This window comes from the organism of the source record quoted next, unplaced genomic scaffold (genome assembly GCF_019419815.1).
Source record: "Pyrus x bretschneideri cultivar Hongxiangsu unplaced genomic scaffold, Pyrus_bretschneideri_v1 Contig7, whole genome shotgun sequence".
Classification (NCBI taxonomy): Eukaryota; Viridiplantae; Streptophyta; class Magnoliopsida; order Rosales; family Rosaceae; genus Pyrus; species Pyrus x bretschneideri.
The window spans coordinates 2,279,215-2,305,593 of NW_025999809.1; the positions used below are offsets into that span (position 1 = coordinate 2,279,215).

Consider the following 26,379-nt stretch of genomic DNA (forward strand, 5'->3'; position numbering starts at 1 on the left):
CATTTCATCTTCAGCAGCTCTAGTCTCAGCAACTTCACCTTCAACTACTCTATCTATAGCAAGTGAGAAATCAAACTCGAGCAATTTCTTTATTCTTAGTAAGTAGCTCAAACAAGCTAGCAGCAGAAGGAGTGGACTTTAACGCCTCTTAACAGCTAAATCCACTTTCCAAAATGACAAACTTTCATTCTCACTTCTCATAGTGGTGAGCCTTTTAGAAGTCGATCCAGACTTAGCCACAAATGGACGCTTCATTCTACCTTCAAACCCAGACGATGGGCCAATAAGGAACTTTTACGTTGAACATCTTTTCAGCTAAGACTTTAGCTCTTAATGAACTCTTGTGTTGAACGATCTTTTCAGGCAAGACTTTAGCTCTTTTGAAATGACATATTTAACAAACTCAGCAGTAATTTTTTTTTTTTTTTGGGTCCTTTAAAGGAGATAGCTCGATAACAAACTTTCTAGAAGTAGCACAACTCCCACAAGTACCAGAGGAAGTCTTTGATTTCTTCTCAACTAAAGGTCTAGCAAGCAAGATAACCTTCTAGCGAGGCATCATGCATCTCTCGCGGCTCCAACCTGCGCCTCTCCCAGCACTCTTAATCACGTCTGCTTTCTGATCCTAAGCTCTCAGCCGCATTGGCTTTCGCTTCACAGCTCCCATCCGTGCCAATTCAACTTTGCAACTTCTGGCCTAGCTCACTCCAACCCTGCAACCTGTTGGTTTTTTCAATCCATGACGAGTTGCCCTAATTATATTGGGAACTATAGTCTTAGAGGATTAAACTGTTTACCCAATTTGAGTTGTTACCCTAATTGGAGTTGTTTCCCCATTGGAAGTTGTTTACCCAATTGAAGTTGTTTTTCCAATTGGAGTTGTTTTCTCAATTGAAGTTGTTCACCCAATTTAAATTGTTTACCCAATTGAAGTTATTTTCCCAGATAGAGTTGGTTTCTCAATTGGAGAAAGATTCACAACTTAGATTAGTAATTCTTATTGAAGAAGACCTTATTATGTATATATAAAATGAGCTAAATACATAAAAGTGTATACCACTAAGATATTGCACTATTGCACTAGGATACGGCCTTTCAGATTGTATACCACTAAGGAGTCAAAGTAAGAGAATGGTAAAGTGTGCAGGAGAGAAAAGAAAAGACATAAAAGTGTATTTCTTGTTCTCATTCTTTCAGATTTTTTGTCAAGTCTTAATGCTAGAGGCTTGGATATTTGTTGTACTCATTATTGATATAGTGAAATATTATTTTTTCTACCGTGTGAATGTAGGCACACATAGCCGAACCACATTAATTGTTAATGTTATTTATCTTGATTATTTTATTTTTTAATATCCAAGTATGTTTTTCCATTTTTAAATGCGATATTCCTAACACAGCTCCTAGCCACGCCAATTTAGCTTTGCAGCTCCGAGCTGCGTTGACTCCATCCTCACAGCTCCCGCTCGCAGCTCAGCTCCCCACATGTTCGGCCTATGCAGCAACAACATCAGCTACAGTAGCAGCCCACGCTGATGCCGGCCTTTCTTCCAAACAGGCCCCATAACCCACTCACACACTCAGCCTAACGCCCCAGCGCCAAGTTGAATCCACCATCACCTGCCAGGCCGTATCCTAGCTCAGCGCACCAGGCTCACAGGCCCAAAACCATTGGAACCCAACAGGCCCCGTGGTCTGTTCCTCTCTCTCGCATAACACTTGGTCCCCGCCAGTCTTTAGCTCACAGTGCCAACCCTTTTAGCCAAGCCTTGCCAATCTCCACCAATAAGCAGCCGTTGCTGCTGTGTCATTCACGCAGGCCTCGGACCACTCATTCCAAGCTACCCCGTGGCAGCAGTATGAAGAAAAAAAGATGAACTTTTTCTTACCCTCCGGTGCGATAATGATCAACCCTTCATGGGGCAAGCAAAGAAGAACATTGGGTTACTTAAGGTGAGTTATATAAATTCTATAAGGCAGTTGGACTTCATCTCCTAAAAGACTTTAACTCCAAGTCAAAGCTCAGAATCCAATGCAATCAAGGAATTAGGGATGGGCAAATACCCATCGGTTATGGGTAATAGCGGTTATCCATCTATTTAAATTTCGCAATTACGGTTATGGATAACCGTTTAGATAATTAAATGGTTATGGGTATAACCGTTTACCCGTAAAATTTAAATAGACGGTTATAACGGGTACTCGTTTACCCATTTATTTTAATAGATATATAAAATTAAAAAAATACAAAAAACCTAATCTGTAAGACTGTAACCTGTTCATGTAATTGTGATGTGCATCATAGTAGTTAGGTGATGAATCTGACTGGTATGTTTAATTCACTTTTAAATTGCTGCTGTGGGAGCTGGTTGTGGACCTGTGGTATGAATATGATGTATAATCTGAGGTCACATTCACTAGTTATACCTTAATACGTTCTCTTCTAGCTGTCCTTTTTGATCCTTCATACATATTTCCTCCTATATGCCAACACCTCTGGTTAAAAACATTTCTTTTGGGATACTAATTCAATTTATACATTTCTTTTGTAGGCTTTTGTTGGTGACAACGAGTCAATGAGACTTTGTGATTGAATGTGCTTAAAGCATTAGTGTTCGAAAATGTTTAGTTTTGAAATATTTTGGAGTTTTGAATCATCTGGTATTCAAGATAATGACTACCTTGAGTTTTTAGAAGCTTTACTTTGTAATCATATGGATGTTATAATTGAATACTTGCTTGGGTATAGAAGAAAAATGTGTCAAAAATACATGAATTTTCTTTCCAATATGCTTGCTCAAGTAATGAGAGGTATTTTGTTAGTAAAAAATCAATTATTAGCAAATATATTATATTACCTTGATTGATTAAAACTATCATTCGTCTTTATTATTTCAATTATTAGAGTTGTATACGGTTACGGTTAAAAAAAATATGTAAATAGGTGCAAAAAGGGGTAAATGGGTTAAGAAATGGATAAACGGGTATGGATAAATGGGTATATGGTTACGATTAAATGGGTACGTGGTTATGAGTATGGTTAACCGTTTATAAACGGTTATGGGTATGGATATAACCGTTTAGGCAATTACCCAGCGGGTAAACGGTTATGCGGGTATGAGTATAAACGGTTATGGGTAAATAACTGTGGTTACCCGTTCGTCATAGCCATTGCCCATCCCTACAAGGAACCCATTTTTGGCAAGCCCACTCAAGTTGGGATTTTACTGTTGCATGAGTCAACCTTGGGGAATAAGGAATGTAGAGTTATTTTGGTTATAGAATTATGTAATTAATATCCTTGTAGATTTGAGATACTTGTTCCCAAGTTTGTAGGAGATTGTATAAGTTTATATATTCCTCTATGTGAGAAGAATAATATCATAACAATATTCATCGAAACCTAAAATTCTATCTTGGTACCAGAGCAAGCTTCGACTTGTCTCTTCTTGAAAAAACCCTAGTCATCAAAACTTTGGTGTTCATCAAACCTTGAACCCAAAAATCAAAACCCCGTAACCTTTGGAATCAACAAAGCTACAACAAAACCAAAACAACCTGCAAAATTGTTCGTGCAATGGCAGAGTCTACCAACATCAACACCATTCCATTTGGGTTTCGGTTAAGCGACTCGAACTTCAAGGTTTGGTCGAAGACGATGAAGGTTCACGCTTCAGATCTCGGTAAGCAAGGCTATCTAACGGGAAAAAACCCAACGGTTGATGAAGATGATCCAGGATGTGCGAAGTGGTCAACTGAAGATGCCATTGTGAGAGGGTGGTTGCTAAAAACCATGGAACCACACTTAGTTGGCCTTTTTATAGACTTGCCCATGGCCAAAGATATCTGGGAGAGTGTCACCCAGACGTTCTATGATGGTTCTGACGAGTCACAATAATATGAACTTTGGTGCAAGGCTATATAGACAAGACAAGACGGTCGTCCAATTAATCTGTATTTCATCGAACTAAAGGGTGTGTGGTAGGACCTTGACAAGAGATGTCCTATTCATATGGTGTATGGAGTGGACTAGAAAACTCGTAAAGAGGAACTTGCGATGGGGTGTATGATTTCCATGATAGGTCAAATAGTGGTTTCGACCAAGTTCGGAGTGAGATTCTAAGGATGAAAACTATCCCCAGAATCGAAGAATATTTCAATTTGGTACGATGTGAATCCCAGAGGCAGGCCACTATGATGGGAACAAAGACTACAATGGCAAGGCCCTCAATGGCTATGGCAACTAAGGCGCCTAGTTCTCATCCACCGTATAATGGAAACTCTCAGTTATTCCGTACCCAGGAAGATATCGACAAAGACAAACTCCATTGCAATCATTGTAATGGAACGAGACACATTGAGAATACCTGCTTTGAAATTCACAGCTACCTATAATGGTACTGGGAGAGGAAGAAGGAGTTAAAGGCACGAAGGAACAAACGGATGGGATAAGCTCAAGTGGTAGCTGCTAGACCAGGAACATCGTCAACTGCAGCAGGGGGACAAAGTGGGCCTACACGAGAAAGCTGATGGGGGCAGATAGGTTACTACTGTTGCAGCGAGGCAGCCTGGGCCCAATCTGCCCAACCAAATAACAGCATCCCAATATACAAAGCAGACCTCAAAGGCAGCGTCCAAGGATGATGAGACCGGTCCACTTTTATCCTTAATCAATCAAATTTCAATGGATGATAACTTGAGAGATTCAGGTAAAATCGATATTGTTTTAATCACATCCACCAAAAAAGATACTAGTTGAATAATTAACTCTGGAGCTATAGACCATATGACTTACGATGCATCATTATTTTATCACATGACTTTGCCGTCTAAAGAAGATGTCATTACAGCCAACGGTGATGTTGTGCTTGTAACGGGAGAGGGTTCTATTTCCCTTACTTTATCTCTATCTATTCATAACGCACTACTTGTTCCGTCATTATTCAATCATCTACTTTATGTTGGTCAAGTTACTAAGCAATTAGATTGTGTTGTGTTAATGTTTCCCACTTTTTGCCTACTTCAGGATATCCAGACTTGGGCGATAATTGGGTATGGTACTAAGAGAAGAAGGTTATATTATGTGGATGATGTGTTGGTAAGTAGAGTAAATCAAGTGCGCAGTAGTCACCCAAACAAGAATAAGACAATCTGGTTATGGCATCGTCGATTAGGGCATGTGTCTTTTGGTTATTTGACAAAATTGTTTACGTCTTTATTTCATGGCGTTTCAGACTCTGATTTCCAGTGTAATGATTGCATTCTTGCAAAAAGTCATCATACTTCTTATCATTTGAGTTTCAATAAAAGAACAGTTCCTTTTTAGTTAGTTTATTCTGATGTGTGAGGGGCTTTCTCTGGTAGCTACTAGTCACAGGGTTCGTTGGTTTGTTATCTTTGTGGATGATTGCACCAAAATGACATGGCTTTATACTTTGAAACATAAAAGTGATGACAAATTTTTCAATAGTTTTACTGCATGGTTAAAAATCAATACTCTCTTCCCCTTAAGGTTCTCAGGTTAGATAATGGCGGGGAATATCTCAATATCGAACTTTCTCAAATTTTCCAGGAGCACAACACTGTTCATGAGACGGGCGGATGCCTTCTGATACTTCGTTTATCTAATGAACCAAATGCCCCCTCTTCCCCCGAGTGCATAATTTTCGCACTCATATGGAAGTTTTTGCTGATCATGTGACGTTACCATCTTCCTTTTATTTGTCACCACGTATCTTTGGTTGTGTGGCCTATGTGCACCTTCACGAAAATCAGCTAGTAAGTTGGATCCATGTGCAGTTCGATGTATTTTTCTAGGATTTAATGGTCAACAAAAAGGGTACCGATGTTATCACCCACAAACCAAGCATATGTACATCACCACGGATGTTACATTTTATAAGCACGAGATTTTTTTCCTCACTAAACAAACCTACTATAATCTTCAGGGGGAGATAAGCACACATAAAGATTATAGTTGAATTGATCTTCCAACTGGGCAAGTGGATGGCCACGTGAGCGTGACACCTGCTGTGGTAGCATCTACTAGCCAACCGTGAGTTTTAGCGATCCAACATCAGTGGGTTTAAGTGACCATAAGCCCAATAGCATGGTGAGCCCCATTTGGGTTTGAGTGACTATGAGCTCAGCAGCATGGTTAAGCCTAATTTGGGCTTGCTGAACTTGGAAAGTAGAGAGCTAGCAAGTGGGCCTGAGGGAGTCTCTCAGCCTAGCGTGCAAAACACCTCACAGCCCAGTAGGCAGTGTAGCAGCGAGCTGCAACCTTTAACTCAAAATCCTGACAGCCCAAGCACTTCAAGAAATAACCCTCATCTGGTGGTATCCGTCCATGTGCCCGAGTATATCCATGAGGTAAGTTTATCTTAATCTGATGAAGCTCATAATTTGACTAATATTGAAAGTACTTATGTATTGTCTCCTATACAAAATCGTGGGAAACCTCCTGACATGTATTCTCTGGATGAAAAAGTTAGATATGCTATTGCAAAGTATGTCTCTACGCATCGATTATCTCTTGAGTGCCAAGCCTTGGTGAATACAATGGATGGAGTCAAAATTCCAACAAAAGTGGAAGAAGCTTTGTAGGATCCTCGATGGGCAGAAGCAATTGAGGTCGAAATGAAGGCAAAAAAATGGAACTTGGAGCGTGGAGTCACTACCATAAGGAAAAAGACCAATGGGATGCAAATGGGTGTTCACTATCAAACACAAAGCAGATGGAATCATTGATAGATACAAGGCAAGGTTGGTTACTAAGGTGTACACATAGACTTTCGGAGTAGATTATCAGGAAAAATTTGCCCCAGTTGCAAAAATGAATATTATAAGAGTTTTTTTGTCTTTAGCCGCTAACTTTGATTAGCCGTTGAAACAATTTGATGTAAAAAATGCTTTTCTACATAGAGACTTGGAAGAAGAAGTATACATGGAGCTTCCACCTGGGTATGAAGTACAGAATAGAGCAGGCAAAGTATGTAGACTGCAAAAGGCTCTTTATGGACTCAAACAATCACCTAGAGCATGGTTTGGAAGATTCACTGATGCAATGAAAAGATATGGTTACTGACAAGGGCAGATCACACTTTGTTTATCAAACGCAGGGAAGGTAAGGTCACCTTATTGATAATATATGTGGATGATATGGTGGTCGCAAGTGATAATAAAGAAGAGATGGAGACACTACATGTGTATCTCTGTTTGGAGTTTGAGATGAAAGATTAGGAGGTTTGAAGTACTTCTTGGGAATTGAAGTTGCTTGTTCCCATGATGATAATTACTTATCTCAACAGAAGTATGTTTTGGATCTGTTGTCTGAGATAGGGATGTTGGCATGTAAACCAACAGAAACACCTATAGTTCAAAATCATCATTTGGCGATCTACCCGGACCAAGTTCCAGCAAACAGGGAAATATACTAGAGGTTAGTAGGAAGGTTAATTTACTTGTCTCTCACAAGACCAGATATTGCATATGCTGTTAGTGTAGTAAGTCAATTTATGCACTTTCCCAGTAAGGATCACATGGCTACAGTAATGCGCATATTGAGTAATTTGAAAGGTGCACCTGGAAAATGATTGATTTTCAAAGGGTACACTGATGCTGATTAAGCTGGGAACATTACTGATAGACACTCTACATCAGGGTACTTTACATTTGTTGGAGGAAATCTTGTGACTTAGAGGAGCAAGAAACATAATGTGGTTGCTAGGTCCACAACAGAGGCTGAATACTGTGGTATGGCACATGGAATTTGCAAGTTATTATGGCTGAGGATTCTTCCTACAAAAATTAGGTTCAAACCATGTAAAGCTATGCTATTATATTGTGATAATCAAGTTGTGAGAGAAATAGCTAATAATCCAGTTCAACGTGATCGTACAAAACATGTTGAGGTGGATAGACATTTTTTCAAAGGGAAGTTGGATTTTAAGTTACTTGATATTCCTTACGGAAAGTTTGAAGACCAGTTAGCTGACGTGTTAACTCATGCAGTGGCGACAAGAGTGCTTCAGGACTCACTTAACAAGTTGGGCCTAGGTGATATATATGCACCAACTTGAGGGGGAATGTTGCATGAGTCAACCTTGGGGAATAAGGAATGTAGAGTTATTTTGGGTATAGAATTATGTAATTGATATCCTTGTAGATTTGAGATACTTGTTTCCTAGTTTGTAGGAGATTGTATAAGTTTATATATTCCTCTATGTGAGAAGAATAATATCATAACAATATTCACCGAAACGTAAAATTCTATCTTTTACAACTCTTGCGAGCAGCAGAGGAAGTGTGGGCTCATTTATGGAGCCAGAAATAATCCAAAAAATCCTAGAACTGACAAGTGGACTTTTACCCACAAAAAAATAGGAAAGCCCTTATTAAATTAGAAAGGCTCACATTCGTTCCACGTGCAGTTCAACCTTTGAGAAGGCCTGAGCTACTGACTACAACTTCACCAAGCTCTTCTACTCATGGCAAGGAGAAAAGACATAGGAATTAAAGATAGGATTAATAACTAATCCATATCTCTAAGCTTTCCTTATTGAAGACCAACTAAATCAAGCAAGGAATCACAATAAAATCTAATCAAGGATACTACAAGATAATCTCTTAAACAATACCTTCAGGATAATTCTCCTTGGCCAGCTGAATGTCTACAGATGGCATGGAAAACTCTACACATGTGCTCAGTCCTATGCTCTATGAACACCTTATTCTATACCAATTTCCAATAAGCTTTTGTTGCGCAACCAAGCCCTAAAATCTCTCTTTTTAGAGAAACAGACTTAGAAATTGGAGATCTATTAGCCAAATTCATCCACCCCCAAACAAAAAAAAAAAACAAAAAATGCCTCACGCGTGGCTTTGGTCTTTGATCAAAGATGTTTAATTGTTTTGTAGGTACAATTTTACATAAGTACCACATTTATGACCTTGCCATACAATCCTACTTTCTGAGCCTCATTTGATGTCTAGGACTCAGTAAGCTCAAACAGCGTTGAATAAAGAAATGAAAGTACACTTGCATATTTTGTCACTAGCTAGTGTTGTTAGTTTACATGTTCTTTTGTGTGTGCTATGTGGATTTGCAGGTTATGAATTATACATAGATACATCATAGCTGCAATCTATGCTAAGAGCATTTGCATATTGCGACTTGTAGGTTTTCTTAGGTAATGGATACAGCTAGTTCTTTGCTTTTGCTATTCCCGCTGAGGAAAAGTACGATATGTGTTTCTTAACTATAATCTTCGTGATGCTTTGCACCAGAAGAAAATTGAAACCCACATAGATGACACATTTGCGACGAGTGATATTATCTACATAGATGACACATGCCCTTCTGGATGCCATCACGGTACACCCTTTGAAATTTGAGGACACCTTGGAGCAGGGAAAACATGTTTTCATACCAACTGACGAATCATAATATAGTAACATGGAAATCGAGTGAAATAACCTAAGCTAGAATTAGCAATATGAGAAAACCTCAAAGTTTATTGATTGAATATTAAGAAAGATTACAAAATTCAACTCTTTAAGTTAGGATTAAATAGAAAAAAAATTCTAATTCATAATTTTAAAATATTCCTAATTGTTGTAGGCCTATTTGGTTAAACGACCTTAGGGTTTAGAGAGGAAGGGGGCCGGCGACAATTAGAGAGAGGAAAGAGTGATTTAATTGTGAGGTCTATTTGATTCACCCCATTGTGCCTTTATTTACAGTAGTAGAATAGGTAAAACTTTTCCCTTTAGGATTACAACATTTAATAGGTAATCTACTCCTAATAGGAATATGACATACATTCTCAGATTCCCTAGGATTTACACAATCACATTCCTATTCTAAATATGATTGCAACACTCCCCCTTGAGTTTGTAAATACTCAACAAACCATCTCATCAGATGTTCAGCAGATAAGGTAGAATAGTTGATGAAGTCATTGGCACAATGGGTGATCATGAGTCTCAGATTTAAGTGAAGTATGCATTTGTAGTAAAACTCGCAAAACCTCGCTATAGTAAAACCCAAGGCATAGGGAAAACCTATAGATTAAGGAGAAAAGTGAGAAGTATGTATATGTCTAAAACAAACGTCAAATAAGACGAAAGTGGTGAACTCAACGGAGTATGATCATCTCAGGATGAGTGCCTCATTAAAACCTCATTAGGTAGCAAAAACCCAGTGGGAAAAATGCCCATAATCGTAGGAAAAAGAGTACATTAAGATAATGTGAGCATGCTTCTAGATACTCCCCCTGAGTTAGACATAACTTCTAAATAAGAGAACTACAAGCGATTCAACTTAGATAATTTACGCATACCAATTTCTTGGACGAGTTTCTGAAATGTAGACTTGGGTAATGACTTGGTGAAGAGATCGGCCAGGTTGTCCTAGGAACGGATTTGTTTGACTTCAATGTTTTAAGACTGCTGCTACTAGTGTGAGTAAAAAAACTTCGTCGTTATGTGCTTGGTGTTGTCTCTCTTTGTGTATCCCTTCTTCAATTGCTCGATGCATGTTTCATTGTCTTCAAAGGTCGTCGTAGGAAAGTCAACGACTGATGTAAGACCACTAGTGCTTCGAATGTGTTCCATAACTAATCTTAGCCAAAAGCATTCACGCGATGCTTCATGCAGGGCGAGAATCTCAGCATGGTTTAATGAACTCACAACTAGCATTTGCTTGGTAGACCTCCAAGATATAGCGATGTCTCCAACAGTAAAGACATAGCCCATTTGAGAACGTGCCCTATGTGGGTCAGACAGTTATCCAACATATGCGTAACCAAGAAGGCAATAATCAATTCGAAACCCTAGGGGGCAGCAACACTCGGAGATTTGTCGGTATAGAACAAGCCCAAATCCGTAGTACCCTTAAGGTAGCAAAAAATCTCTTTAACACCATTCCAGTGCCTGCATGTAGGCACGTTATTGTATCTTGCCAAAAGATTAACATTGAAGGAGATGTCGGGTCTAGTACATTGAGCCAAGTACAATAAAGCCCCAATTGCACTTAGGTAAGGAACTTCGGGTTCCAAAATCTCTTCCTCATTCTCCTTTGGATAGAAGGGATCTCGTTTAGCATCTAGAGTCCGAATGACCATGGGTTTACTCGAAGACTTCGCTTTATTCTCATTAAAACGTTGTAACACCTATTGGGTGTAGTTCGATTAATGTACTAGGTTCCATTCGAACAATGCTCGATCTCTAGGCCAAGACAGTATCAAGTTTTTCCAAGATCCTTCATCTCAAATTTCGATTTCAAGTGTGCAGCAATTTCCTCAAGCTCTGCGGGAGTCCCGATGAGGTTCATGTCATCGACATAAACTGCAACGATTGTAAATCCAGAATGTGACTTCTTTAAGAACACGCATGGGCATAATTCGTAGTTCACATAACCCTGACTTGTCAAATATTCATGTAGACGGTTATACACATCCGCCCGGATTGTTTCAATCCGTAAAGTGACCTTATTAACCTAATTGAGAAAGTGATCCATGGTCTAGAACTATTTGAACCAGTCAATGGAAGTCCTTCTGGAACTTTCATGTATATTTCTGTATCTAGATCCTCATAGAGATACGTGGTTACCACGTCCATAAACTGCATATTCAGTTTTTCGAAAATTACCAAACTGATAAGGTAGCGAAACATTACAACGTCCATCGATGGAACGTGGTTCAATGTCATCGCTAAGCATGATGTCAGTAGCTACTGAGTACGCAAATGCATCGTCGATGATCATCTAATTCATATTCCAAACCTCATATAATACTGTGTAGTGGACCGAAATCTCACGATTCTTAAGAGGCCAACATGTTTCATCTGAAACATCATCGTAATTTAGAATAACCTTATGTGTTGGAATTGATGAGTGAGTGATGGTCAGATTCAAACTAGGGTCACTAGTTGGTGTCATTTTCCTCTTTCGGGGTTGTGAATCCTTTGAACCAATGGGTCTACCACGCTTCAGGGTCGGAGCAGATGATTGACTAGCCGCCAATGTACCTTGCCACGTGGAAGGTGTGGCCTCCCCACCTTTGGGGACGGTCCGACCTTCCCACGTGGGTTGTTGACGTACGTGGGTTACATCTATCCTTGCAGGTGTGTTTGCAGCGGGTATATGTGATCTTGTCACCTTTGCTAGATCATTAAAAGCATCCGGCATGCTTTGAGCAATGCTTTGAAGATCTATAATTCATTACACCTCAGTTTCAGATTGGGCAGTGTGGAAATCTAAATGAGAGATAGTGGGAGCATACCATGATAATTCGCGGCGTTCTACGGGAATGTTAGCATGCTTATCTCCCCTTAATGACGAGAAGACTGTCTCATCAAAGTGACAATCCATAAAACGTGCAATAAAGAGATCTTATGTCAAGGGTTCTAAGTAGCGAACAATTGATGGCGAATCATAACCGACATAGATTCCTATTTTTCTCTGAGGGCCCATTTTGGTAGGTAGTGGCAGCGCTATTGGCATATTAATGGCACACCTAAACACTCGTAAATGCGAAATGTCAGGCTCGTATCCAGTGACCAACTGTAACAGTGAATGTGGTTGAGTAGCGGTGGGCCTCAAGTGGACCAACATAGTTGTATGCAATATTGCATAGCCCCAGGCATATACCCACAGTTTGGTTCTCATAACTAAATTCCAAGCTATCAATTGAAGGTGCTTTATGAAAGCTTATGCTAGGCCATTTTGGGTGCGAACATGGGGTACAGGATGTTCCACATCAATCCCTACTGCCATGCAATACTTGTCAAAGGTCTGTGACGTAAACTCTCCAGCGTTATCTAGTCGAATCGACTTAATCATATAATCATAATGGTGAACCCGTAGCTTAATGATTTAAGTTAGGAGTTTACCAAACATAGCGTTGCATGTGGACAACAAGCAAACATGTGACCATCGTGTCAATGCATCAACCAACACCATAAAGTATCTAAATGGTACGCAAGTTGGTTGGATAGGTTCACAAATGTCCCCTTGAATCCTTTGAAGAAATTTAGGGGGGTCATGAATAATCTTTGTATATGAGGGTTGAGTATTCAACTTCCTTAAAGAACACGTTTTGCATAGCGGGAGTCCAACATAAGGATGTAACTTACGCCCGTTTGAAAATTTGAGGATACGACGCATCATGTCACGTCTAGGATGTCCCAAACGGTTATGCCAAAGCAACAAAGTGTCCTGGAACTCAGGCATAGGGCCGCCCACACTGTGGGTTTCTATATCGCGAATGGTTGTGATGTATAACCCACTTGGCAGGCGTTCCAACTTCTCGTGAATACGCTTTTGGCCATATTCGTATGAAGTGATACAAAGAAATTCAGAACTATTATCTTCAGTGGTTTCAATATGATATTGATTAGCTCGAATATCTCTAAAACTCAGCAATGTTCTTTCGGAATATGGAGAATAGAGCGTCTCCTTAATGGTCAAGATTGTACCATTAGACAACATGATACGTGTCTTTCTGCATCTTTCAATCAAGTTGGATGGGCCTGAGAGAGTTGTCAAATGAGCTTTCTTGGGTATTAAGTTAGTAAAATAGTGTCGTTCACGCAATATGGTGTGCATGGTTGCACTATCTGCCAGACAACTAACTTCCTCACTAGACATACCTAGAAATAAATTGATTGAATTCGTCACATGCATAAATATAAGTCCATTCTTTCAATTAAGCAATTTGAGAAAATAATATCCATTCAAATAACAATCCATAATTCAAAACAAATCAAAACCAAACAAATTATTCCAAATACTTAGAAAAATTGTTCAAAATTAAACCATAAACCTAGAAATATAGAGGGGGTAAGGGCTGGCCACTCCTAGTGGGTTTGGCCAGTAGGGGTAAACACCCTAAAAACATGTCTAATTTATTCATCCATAGAAGTTGACGCTTCCTGAAAATCCAATATCTTCATTGATGTAGTTGCATCTTCCAGATGATCCACATGTGCAAAGTTAAACTCACAACGTGAATGATACTTGGCAATAGCCTCAGGGGAAACTCGGTGTATGCGTGACCAATGATCCATTGATCCATAGCGATCGCACATGTCCAGTTCAGTAGAAACGGGCTGAACGGGAGCTTTGCCTTTATTCTTGAAGTTTGGGGCCCTAGGGGCAAGTGGTGGATGCTGCTGGGTCACATTTCTTCCTTAGGTGTGGCAATTTATTGACCTTGGGCCCATGGTGGGGCTTGCCACCCATTACCACGGCCATGACGATTCTTTCGTCATTTATGGCTTTTAGAATTGGTCGCATGCGCTTTAGGCACGGCGTTCAAGCCAATGGGTCGAGCTTGATAATTCTTCATCAAAAGTTGGTTCTGTTTTTTAGCGAGAAGTAAAACAAAGATCAAATCCGAAAACTTGGTGAATTTTTGTGCCCTATATTATTGTTGCAAGACAATATTCGTGGCATGGAAGGTCGAATAGGTCTTCTCCAAAAGATCTGATTCAGTTAGTTCCACTTTGTAGAATTTCAACAGTGAACAAATTCTACAAACTTCAGAGTTGTATTCATTCACGGACTTAAAGTCTTGGAAGTGAAGATGCTGCTAGTCGTGTCTTACTTCAAGCACGTATATGTCTTTCTGGTGATCGAAACGGTCGGCCAGAGCAATCCAGAGGGTGCATGGGTCCTCCCCAGCAAGGTACTCAGTCTGCAGTGCATCATGGATGTGTCTTCGAATGAAGATCATTACAGTAGCCTTCTGAGCTTCGTCAACAGGTTTGTCGACGATAAGTGCCTTGATGATGGCTCTAATACCCTTTGCAGTTAGATGGAGCTTCACGTCTTAAACCTACTTCAGATAGTTTCTTCCAGAGACTTCTAGAGTGGAGAAATCGAGCTTTTTCAAGTTCGACATGTCCCTAAAACAGAGGGAAAAAACGTGATTAGTCATAGCCATAGACATATATCGTAGAACATACAGGTTCTATAGACATGTATTGGTTTAATTGATGCATGGAAACTACAGGTTTCATGTGGTATGTTTTGAATGAAAACTTTAGGTTTCAAAGACATTAAATTTGAAACTACAAGTTCAATTTAGTTTTATGAACAATTAGTTCATAATGAGAGGTTCCTGCAAGAAACACATAATGCAATATAATAATTTGAATACATTGGATTTGAGGTTCTTCAAGAACTTATGTGTGAGAGCTTCGTTACTATGAAAGTATGTTATAGTTCAAAGTATAAAAATAAATTATTGAATCGTTAATGTCCAAAAGTGATATTCAGGTTAATAATTTTGGATTCATTATCAAATTAATAGACTGCATGTCACTTTTAATTAATTCAATAAATCGAGTCATACGTGGTTGATTGTAGAAACTAAATAATATTATTGGGTCAAAAAATATAGCCCCAAAAATATTTGGGCTGGGTGTCGTGAGTAGGCAGGGCCTTAAAGGCCTCAAGAGTGGACTGTAGGCCACGAGTCCGGGTAGAAGACAAATAACAGCAGCCCAAGCTGCTGGTTTGGGCTTCAAGGGGTGCAGGTCAAGGCCCAGCGAAAGGTGGCCTGTCGGTTGAGGCACGGAAGCCCAGCAGCACAGCTGCTGGCGTGGGCCAAGACTCGAGGACCAACCCAGCATGCACTGGCGTGGGTCGAGGCTACAAGCCTGTGGTCAGAAAACAGACCAGGCACACGACCTGATTATCCACAGAAGTAGTGAAGCCCAAAGGCTTCGGCACAGGTCCAATACATTGTCTCAAGAGGGGGGTCCCCACACGGTTGTGCCACGGTAGTGTTGCAACATAATCCCATAATTCCTATCTCTTTTTTTGAATTTACTAAGGTTTGAGAAACCCTAATTGCTTCTAATTTATTTTATATACATTGACTCACAAATTCCATATAGCAATTTAATTGTGCGATGCATGAAACAAATATATATATTGACAAAAATATAAACATATACAATATATATATATATATATGGGTTAATTACAAAAAACTACCTCAAGTATGGGTCAAATGACACTTTCATACCTTATCTTTTAAAATTGACAATGTCATACCTCATCTTACGAATTTGTGTCAATGTTATACCTTCCGTTAATTTGGCCGTTTATTTCTCAGTTAAATGCTGACGTGGCTTGATCCGGGACCCATTTTTATTAAAAAATTAATAAAAAAATTATTAAAAACAAAAAAAATCATTTAATATTATTTAAATATTAAAATAATAATAAAAAAGTACATAAAAAAAATAAAAAACATTAGTCATCATCTATCTTCCCTCTCCCCTTTCCTTTCGTGCATCTCCCCCCTCTCTCTTCCCCATCATCTTCCTGCAACCCAGAAAAGAAGAAGGAGAAAGAAGAAGAAGAAGAAGAAGAGAAAAAAAAAAAAAAAACCCAAACCAAACCAAACCCAGTTCATCCCCCCTCCTCCCACCACAAACTCAACCCCTGCAACCTAGAAAGGAGGAGGAAGAAGAAGGAAACACCAAAAAAAAAAAAAAAAAAAAAAACCAATGGGAAACCCAGTTCGTGCCTTGCAGAAGAAGAAGAAGAAGAAGAAGAAGAAGAAGAGGGAAGAAGAAGAAGAGAGAAGAAGAAGAAAAAAAAAAAAAAAAGGTTTTTTTAAATAATTTTTTATTATTATTTTAATATTTAAATAATATTAAATGATTTTTTTTGTTTTTAATAATTTTTTTATTAATTTTTTAATAAAAATGGGTCCCAGGTCAAGCCACATCAGCATTTAACTGAGAAATAAACGGCCAAGCTAACGGAAGGTATAACATTGACACAAATTCGTAAGATGAGGTATGACATTGTCAATTTTAAAAGATGAGGTATGAAAGTGTCATTTGACCCAAACTTGAGGTAGTTTTTTGTCATTAACCCTATATATATATATATATATATATATATATATATATATATATATTGTAAGGAAAATATAAACATAGAAGGGTTCATGCATCATGGAGAATGTTTTCATGCTTCGTGGACGTTTCAAATATCTTCTTTTATTTTAAGCGGACCTGATTAGCAGAAAACAAATATAAGCCTTTGAATTTTGTGGATGATAGCCTCCTCCTATGATCTGTTAGTTCCTCAGTTTCTGGCAAGAACCTGCTGATAACGTGTTGTAAGCCTATTTGATTGAACGATCTTAGGGTTTAGAGAAGAAGGGGGCTGGCGGCAATTAGAGAGAGGAGAGAGTGATTTAATTGTGGTCTGTGTTTGATTCACCTCATTGTGCCTTTATTTATAGTAGTAGGATAGGTAAAAACCTTTGTCCATAGGATTACAACATTTAATAGGTGATCTACTCCTAATAGGAATATAAGATACATTCCCAGATTCCCTAGGATTTACCCAATCACATTCCTACTCTAAATATGACCGCAACACTAATAACTAGTTTTGTTGGAAGTTGTGTGAAAACCTCTTTTGTAGTGGGTTATGAAGTGATTCGGAAAGGGATCCTCTCCAGATCCCTTCCACCGAAGCCTCCAAACCCATTAGTCCGGGCCGTTGAAATTTGATCCAACGGCAACAAATAGGGGACCCTTTAAAAAGTTATAATAACTCTAACCGTTTGATCAAATTTCATCGGCCCGGATTAGTGGGTTTGGACGCTTTGGTGGAAGAGGTCCAGAGAGGATCCATTTCCAAGTGATTCCAAACTTAAAAGTTCTTTTGTCTTTGGAGTGCTGCTGCTAGTTCATTCCTTTGTTGCGTCATGTGCTTGTCATGCCCGCATATCCACCAATCTGGTGGCTATTTAATTCAGAAAGTTTGCCTTTTAGCTTGTCCTTTTATTTTGACTTGATTGTAGGTACACTATTTTTTTTTTTAACAAACAATAGTATCTACACTAAGAGATTGAGAGAGTGAGCTAAGCCTCACAATGGGCTAGCAATAATTGGTTCAAATTCTCCTTTGGCAATAATCAAACCTAAGATCTCTCATTTACAAGTGAAGAAGAATACCACTAGACCGTAATACTAAGTGGCAGTAGGTACACTATTATTCATGATAAAACAAAAAACAAAAATATTATTCTTATCATATATTTGTATCATCTTTTTGATAGAGATGGGAGTCACGTGCGTTGGCAGACCCTACCTTTATTAGAGAAATGACACAATCAATGGTACAAGTAAATGGTAAGTACAGCACTACTCAAAAAAAAAAAAAAAAAAAGTTTGATAGACTTACAAAAGAGATTCTGCCGTCAACAGCTGAGGCCCTTCTGTCGTTTATGTACAATGTGCTTTGTTCTTATCAGAGACTTACCCATTCGATATGCATGTTGCCAAACTCTCTGGCAAGAACAACGCTACAACCTCCAAGGTACATTTTTGCAGGCTATGAGTATGGCTGCTTCTTCTTCTGCTGCTGCTAACAACCATCTTCATGAAAAGTATGACGTGTTTCTTAGTTTCCGAGGCGAAGACACCCGCAATACCTTTACCAGCCATCTTCATGCTGCTTTATGTAGGAAGAAAATCAAAACCTACATCGATGACAATCTTGAGAGAGGAGATGAAATTGCACCTGCGCTTATGGAAGCAATCACGAAATCAAATCTTTCGGTGATCATATTCTCGGAAAACTATGCTTTTTCCACATGGTGTTTGGGTGAGCTTGTGCATATATTGCGATGCAAGAAGGAATATGGACAGTGTGTTATTCCCATTTTTTACAGCATCGACCCATCACATGTACGAAATCAGCAGGGGACATATGGGGCTGCATTTTCTCAACTTGAAGAACGTTTCCAGGACAATATTGACAAGGTTCACAAGTGGAGGGAGGCTTTGACGAAAGCAGCCAATCTATCTGGGTTCGATAATTTAAACAAAACTTGGTAAGTAACTATGTATATGTTTGTATTTACTCTCTACTTGTGATGATTTGACGACTAATATTGCAAATAAGATTAGTTAAGCCATACTTACTATTTATTGTCTGTCCAAATTGAATCATATGTGATAGGACGGAGGCTTATTTAGTTGATAAAGTTGTGGAAGATATTTTGACCAAATTGAGCGAAACATTGTCAGATGATTTAAAGGGTCTGGTTGGAATTGAAAGCCGCATTAATGATATCAAGTGGTTATTATGCAATCATTCACTAGATGTTTTAACTGTAGGTATTTGGGGGATGGGTGGTATTGGTAAGACCACTCTTGCTGATGCTGTATTTAACCGACTCTCTCGTAAATTTGAAGCTTCATGTTTTCTTGCAAACATGAGGAAGGAATCAGAAAAGCATGAACCAAATCACTTGCGAAATAAACTTCTTCGAAAGATATTAAATGATGACAAACTAAATATCGACACACCATCTATAGGATCAGAACTTGTTAAACGAAGGCTTCTGAATACAAAGGTCCTCATTGTTCTTGATGATGTGAATGATTCAGGCCAATTAGAACTTCTAGTTGGAGATCAGGTTCAGTTTGGCCCTGGAAGTAGAATCATTATTACAACTAGAGACAGGCGCATACTTAAGGAAAAAGTTGATAAAATTTATGAGGTCAAGGGATTGACACGTGAAGAAGCTCTTCAGCTCTTTCATCTGAAGGCTTTCAAAAATAATTCTCCTGGGACAGATTATGCTGAGTTGTTAGGGATGGTGGTAGATTATGCAGAGGGAATGCCATTAGCTCTTAAAATTTTGGGTTCATCATTCCTTCACTGCAAGAGCAAAGAAGACTGGGAAGCAGAATTGAACAAATTGAAAAAGTTTCCCAGCCAAAAAATTCACAATGTGTTGAGACTAAGTTATGATGGATTAGAAGAAAATGAGAAAGAGATATTTCTTGATATAGCTTGCTTTTATAGAGGATCAAATATAAATTTTGTAAAAAGAATGTCAGATTCTCGTGGTCTCTTTGCTGCTGGAATTGAAGTTCTGGTTGATATGTCTCTCATAAAAATTTCAAGTCGAAACTGCCTAGAGATGCATGATTTGGTACAAGAAATGGGTCGGTCAATTGTTCGTGAACAATGTATTGAAGAGCCTGGAAAACGCAATAGGTTGTGCATTGCTGAGGATGCGTACCATGTACTGAAAAATAATACAGTAAGATCCAAATGCATTCACATTCTTATTTAATAAATGTAGTTTTGCTAAATTTTGAGTTATTCACATTTATTTATCTTTCTGATTGCCAGGGAACTGCAAAAGTTCAAGGCATATCCTTTAACACGCTTGAAGCTAGAGAACTAGACATGAGTCCTTCAGCCTTCGAAAAGATGTACAATTTAAGAGTATTGCAGATTTGTGATACAAAATATATCTATGATGATAAGTACTGCAAATTATACCTTTCTCAAGGTCTTGAGTTTCTTCCCAGTACTCTTAGTTTGCTTCGCTGGGATGGATATCCTTTGAAATCTTTGCCATCTAAGTTTTCTCCAGAAAATCTTGTTGAGCTTCGAATGCCGTACAGCAAGGTTGAGCAACTTTGGACTAAAGAGCAGGTATATATGGTTATTTTAATACTTGAATGAAATGCAGTGCAGAAAGTATAATTCCAGCTTGGTTATTGATTCATGTCTTTTTTCTTTAATTTGTTACAGAATCTTGGGAACTTAAAAGTTATTGATCTTAGTTATTCCACTCATCTGACTGAACTTCCTGATCTCTCGAAGAGTCAAAATCTGGAGTCTATGAATCTCTATGGCTGTACAAGTTTGGTTTTAATTCCTTCAGTTTTTCGATATCTTGGCAAGCTTACTTATCTTAACCTTGGATCCTGCTGGAGTCTCAATATTTCGCCAGGCAATATTGAATTCTTAAGTTTAGTTAGCAGTGCAATGGAGGAATTGCCTTTATCATTCGGGTCCAACGAAAGCTCTCCTTGCTTGATCCTTTCCCTTTCAAAAAAGCTTAAGAAATGTGCAAGCACCAACTGTCAGCTGAAATTCTCCTGCGGTGGTTTTTGTCCAATGATCAGCTCATCTCTTGGAAATTTTTCGAAGATTCCCAATAATATAACTGTGTTAGATATGACTGGAACAACAATAGAAGTTTTTCCCTCATCAATCGAATGCTTTTTTGGTCTCACAAAACTTGAGCTAAAAGATTGCCAGAGGCTGGTAAGTCTCCCAACGAGCATTTGTAAGTTGAAATCCCTTGAGCGACTTGATCTGAGTGGATGCTCTAAATTTGAACACTTCCCAGAAATCTTGGAGCCCATGGGATGTCTGACTTTTCTTGGTTTAGAAGGGACAGCGATTAAGGGGCTGCCCTCGTCAATTGGGTGTCTTATTAGTCTCATTAAAATTGAACTGGAAAATTGCAAAAGGCTTGCAAGTCTCCCAACGAGCATTTGTAAATTGAAATCAATTTACCGCCTTAGTCTCAATGGTTGTTTTGAATTTGAGTACTTCCCAGAAATCTTGGAGCCTATTGAACATCTGAAGTATCTTAGTTTAGAAAGAACAGCTGTTAAAAAACTACCATTGTCGATTGGAAGTTTAGTGGGGCTAGAAACATTATATCTCGGTCACTGCAAGAACCTTGAGTTTGTTCCAAATGGCATCTACAATTTGAACTGTCTGAAATATCTCAGCTTTGATGGCTGTTTGAAACTGCAAAAATTGCCTCCCTTCCCAGTCAGTTTGTGCTCTTTAGTAGAACTAAACCTCAGTTACTGCAGTATATTAGACATCACTGGTTCCATCTTTTGCTTAGCCTCATTACGGTCTCTATATCTATGCGGAACCATGATTGACAGCATCCCTGCAAGCATCAAACAAGCCCTTCAACTGCGTCACCTGTACCTAATCAATTGCAGTCGCATTCATTCATTACCTGAGCTCCCAATACTTAGTTGTCTTCATGCACATGGCTGCATATCACTGAAGACAATCTCAAGTTCAAAGACTGCACTCTCCCAAGGTTGGGATGAATATGAATATTTTCCAGGGATTTGCGAGGAATTTAAATTTTCTAATTGCCCAAATTTAAGTCAGAATTCATGGAGCAACCTAATGGATGATGCGCTGATTAGAATTATGCGAATGGCAACTGCGACATCTAACTTTATAGAAGAAGAAGATTCTGTACGTATCTCTCTCTCTCTCTCTCTCTCTCTCTCTCACAGACACACATTTTTGTTGGTCAATCAATTAACTAGGTTTCTCGTCCATGGTACAGGAATATTCGGAAGAAGAAGATTGTGTGGTACAGAATTATGGGGAGGAAGGATGTTCTGTTATCATTGTATGTCCTGGGAATGAGATTCCAAATTGGTTCAGCTATCAAAATGAAGGATGTTCAATGAATATCAAGCTTCCTCCAAATTGGTTTGGTACTGATTTCTTGGGTTTTGCTCTATCTCTAGTTGTTACATTCGACAACTACAATATTGAAAAGTTGAGGTTTGGGTGTAAATCCATTTTCAAAACCAATAATGGTGAAAGCCACGAATTCAACTGTAGGGTGTCTGGCTCAGATTGGGATAGAGGCAACTACAATTTTCATTCCGATCACGTGTTTGTGTGGTATAATGCCCTTGAGCTTGTAGAGGGAGCAAAATGCTCCGCTACTCTTTACAATGTCACTGAGGCCTCTGTTCACTTCTACCAACAGGATCATTCGGGTAGACCCGTTAACTATTCCAATCTGATGGTGAAAAAGTGTGGGATCTGCCTGTTGTATACCCGAGTTGCTGAGAAAATAATAGTTGGAGAAGATACTATAAGCAAGAGGCGTCGTGATGAACCTGAAGCTTGGGGAAGTGAGATTTTTAGCTCTTTTGAGGACCAAAAAGATGAACTACTTCCTCAAATAACTAGAAAGAGAAAAAATGGAGGTGCAGATTGTTAGATACACTGCATATTCAGGTTGCACGATTGCATGGATGATATGGAATTCGCCAGTCACCTTTGTTGGATTGATTACCATAGATCAATTACATTCAGTTAAGTTTATAATACCTGCAGGATTTATTTATTAATTAAATAAATCATTCATTTAATCCACCCAGCATATATAGTTCTCTACTCACATGCATATAGTTCATTTTTATTGGTAGTTATATGGAGTGTTGAAAATCTTTTGTGCCATCAATCTTGTCTTCTTCTATAGATAAATTATTTATTTTAGTTTATTGTATTGTGATCCTAATCTCTTGTTTTTAAGAGATTGGTTTCAATTAGGCGGTTCAGCTTGCAAACTCAGTTTATATACTGAGGTCATTGTACAGATCTGAATGTTGAATGAGTTGATTGTGATTTGGTTCTTGTAGTGAAAAATCAAAGTACGCGACGAAGAAGCAGATTATAAATTACAAATAATACTTTATTAATTGAACAAAAGTGAAGGTAAATATTTGAGAAACTATGTTTATTAAGCAACATATTGTATGCATCTAACAATTAAATGGCAAAAGCATACTTGTCTGCACATTAAAACAAAACTTAAACCATAAAATTCAAACCCTAGTAGGGGTGGTGAACCAAGACTCAACTCTAAACACAAAGAGTTGAGAAACTATTATACATTTGAAGCACCTCTTTGCTTAGCAAAGGTTAATCACCCATGAGAGGGCCTTCATTCCTTTGTCTCCATGCTTCTTGGTTCCATGAATGTGGAAGGAGGAAATTTACTTCTTGGCTCCATGTCATCTTGGATTTGGATGGATGAATGGATTCTCCAAAAGTTCCCCCAGATTAGAGGGCCTCTAAGTTCCGACACCAAGGAAAGATTGAGGGAAGATGAGTGATGTAGAATGAAGAAGATACTAGTATACCCCCTACATGGCCGGCTTCCTAAAGCGAAAGTGAGAACTTGTAGTCTTTCATCTTTCTTCAAAGAAACCCTAATGAAGCAAAGGCTATAAAGTTGTTTTTATACCTCCCTTCATTTGAGTGGCAAACTTGTAATAAGTATAAAATCACTCCCTCTCTTAGCAAGCCCGGCCTTCCTTATTTTAGTGGGTTAATTGCTCATTTTATTTTATTTGTAACACAACTTAAACTTAATGAGCCTTGTGGACCAAAACCATTTTGGGCCCCGAAAACCCAAACTAACTTAAGGCCTGTTACAAACCTTTTGTATGATTAATTAATATATTAATTAGTCATTTTCATATATAATTAAACTATTGAATTGTCCTAACTCATCTTTGTTATTTCCTTCAATCATTACTTTACATAGTGTGGGATCCATTAGGTTCCTTTTATCAAGGCAGTGGGCGATTAAAAGTCTTTCTAATCAATTGTAAATTAAAACAAACTTTCAATCCCTTTAGTGATTGCACATTTTCAGGGCTTCCATAAGTCATAAGTGACACCTAACAGTAAGTCATGGCTACACAAGCTAATCAGAAGAGGTTGGAGAATCTATTCAGTTTGGGATTACAAATGTAATATGGCCTTTCTCTAACACAATACTTTTGATCACATTGTTTTGTTTGATAGTTTATTCATGTCTTCTATTCAATGTGATTATCTTGAATGTGATTTGGAATGACTTCCTGAATCTCATGCATACTCTGGCTATAGATTCTTAATTATCATAGAGTATTATCCCTCAATGGTTTGAAAGTTAGAGACCCCCATGATTAAGTGGCTTAACCCCAACTATATCGTGGACACTCTCAAATGAAATGCCTTTAACATGATCAAAGACTAATTAAGGACCTAACCACAAGACAATTATGATGTCTCAGGTCAAATGACTACTTTGCATTATCTCAACCACGAGTTCTCATGTGACATGAGTATGAGAACTCCTCGTTGATTGCATTCAGTGGACTCATTTTTTATTGAGCACCTACATAATTGTCTTGATGTCAATCACACCAATGACGTGAGACCGGCCACTCTCCTAGGAGAGAAGACATAGCATGTATTGATCTCTACTGATCGTTAATGCCCAATTGGCAATCTTAATTACGATCGAGAATGTTTAGGATATGTGTACAAGAGAATGATCTCATGAATCTAACTTCTTTAGATCACGTTCTTCTAATTACAAATTCCTTAGACTTATCATTGAAGTGTATAACATTTAATGAGATGGCTTTAAACAATAATCTTTGTCCTTATATTAAACTAGTTTAGTTTAACATGTGAAATGTTCGTAAAGTATCATCTTATCGTAGGCTTTTGGGCATATTTCCAACAGAAAGAACGCTATAAATTGCCAAAAAGGCTGCAAAATCTAGAGACTACATCTTAACTAACTTGTTAAATAAATGAATACAGACACTTCTATATATGTGTGTTACAGAATCTTGTGAACTTAAAGGTGATCAGTCTTAGCTTCTCCAAACATCTAACTGAAGTTCCAAATCTCTCTCGGAGTCTGAAAATTGAGCATATAGATCTTGATGGCTGTGAAAGTTTGCTTGAAATTCCTTCGTATTTTCAATATCTTGACGTGCTCATTTATCTTGATCTTCAAATGTGCACGAGTCTAGATTATATTTCGGAGATGCCAGGCAATATGGAGTTGTTTACGAAATACTGCAATAAAGGAATTGCCTTCATCGGTTTGGTCTCAGCAAACAATTTCTCACTTTGATATTGCCTGTTGTAGGTACCTTCAAAACCTTCCGAGCAGCAGCTGTAAGTTGAAAGTCTCTGGTACTTGTAGTCTACATAAATGCTCCTCTCTTGGTAAGTTTTTGGAGCTTTCCAGGGGCATAAATGTATTAGATTTATCTTGCACGGCAATAGAAGTATTGCCCATATCCTTCTTGAGTGTCTCTTTAGTCTCACTACACTTGAACTGAATGATTGCAAAAGTCTGTCAAGTCTCCCAACCAGCATTTGTAAGTTGGAATCTCTCGAGAAACTTGATCTCACTGGTTGCTCCAAATTCACACACTTCCCAGAAATCTTGGAACCTATGGAACATCAGGAGTTTCTTAGCTTGAAATGGAAAGTACAGCGATTGAAGACTTACACTCGTCCATAGAGTTTCTCTCTGTTCTCAAAAAAACTAGAACTGAGTTGTTGTCAAATGCTTACAAGTCTCCCACTCAACATCGGTAGGTTGAAATTTCTCAAGGATTTGATCTCACCGCTTGCTCACATTTGGAGCCAATGGAATATGTAGAGTTTCTTGGTTTACAAGGGACAGCCGTTAAAAGGCTTCCCTGCTCGATTGGAAATCTAATTGGGCTTCAAAGACTAAATCTTAATTTGTGCAAGAATCTTGAGTTTATCCTAGACAGCATCTACGATTTAAATAATCTTAAAACTCTCACCTTTTTTGCCTATCCGGAGCTTAAAGAATTTCCTCCGATCTCTGTCGAATTGCTCGCTTTGGAAGTACTAAACCGCTGCTTCGGCGGTATATCCGAAATCTCTGATGACCTTGTTTGCTTAACCTCATTACGGGATTT

General features: G+C 38.5%; 1 protein-coding gene and 1 long non-coding RNA gene across 2 annotated transcripts; both read left to right on the forward strand.

Annotated features, from left to right (window-relative positions):
• Positions 1-3,908: 3,908 nt before the first annotated feature.
• LOC125472614 lies at positions 3,909-5,325 on the forward strand. Its single transcript, XR_007254534.1, has 2 exons — positions 3,909-4,709; positions 5,027-5,325. It is a non-coding gene; the product is annotated as an uncharacterized LOC125472614 (long non-coding RNA).
• A 12,567-nt stretch (positions 5,326-17,892) lies between these two features.
• On the forward strand, positions 17,893-23,005 carry LOC103936679 (disease resistance protein RPV1-like). The gene is made up of 6 exons (XM_048573713.1): positions 17,893-18,875; positions 19,004-20,096; positions 20,189-20,497; positions 20,597-22,084; positions 22,179-22,529; positions 22,564-23,005. Exons 1-6 carry the CDS (start codon positions 18,169-18,171, stop codon positions 22,648-22,650), a joined length of 4,035 nt encoding a protein of 1,344 aa, XP_048429670.1. The 5' UTR covers positions 17,893-18,168; the 3' UTR covers positions 22,651-23,005.
• Positions 23,006-26,379: the final 3,374 nt, after the last annotated feature.

What these genes read in the sequence shown, in the direction of transcription:
- LOC103936679 (XM_048573713.1), top strand. Translation starts at nt 18,169, where the DNA reads ATGGTAAGTACAGCACTACTCAAAAAAAAAAAAAAAAAAAGTTTGATA. An exon ending in GATAATTTAAACAAAACTTG is followed by an intron (nt 18,876 to 19,003) that starts GTAAGTAACTAT and finishes CATATGTGATAG; the next exon opens with GACGGAGGCTTATTTAGTTG. An exon ending in AACTTTGGACTAAAGAGCAG is followed by an intron (nt 20,498 to 20,596) that starts GTATATATGGTT and finishes AATTTGTTACAG; the next exon opens with AATCTTGGGAACTTAAAAGT.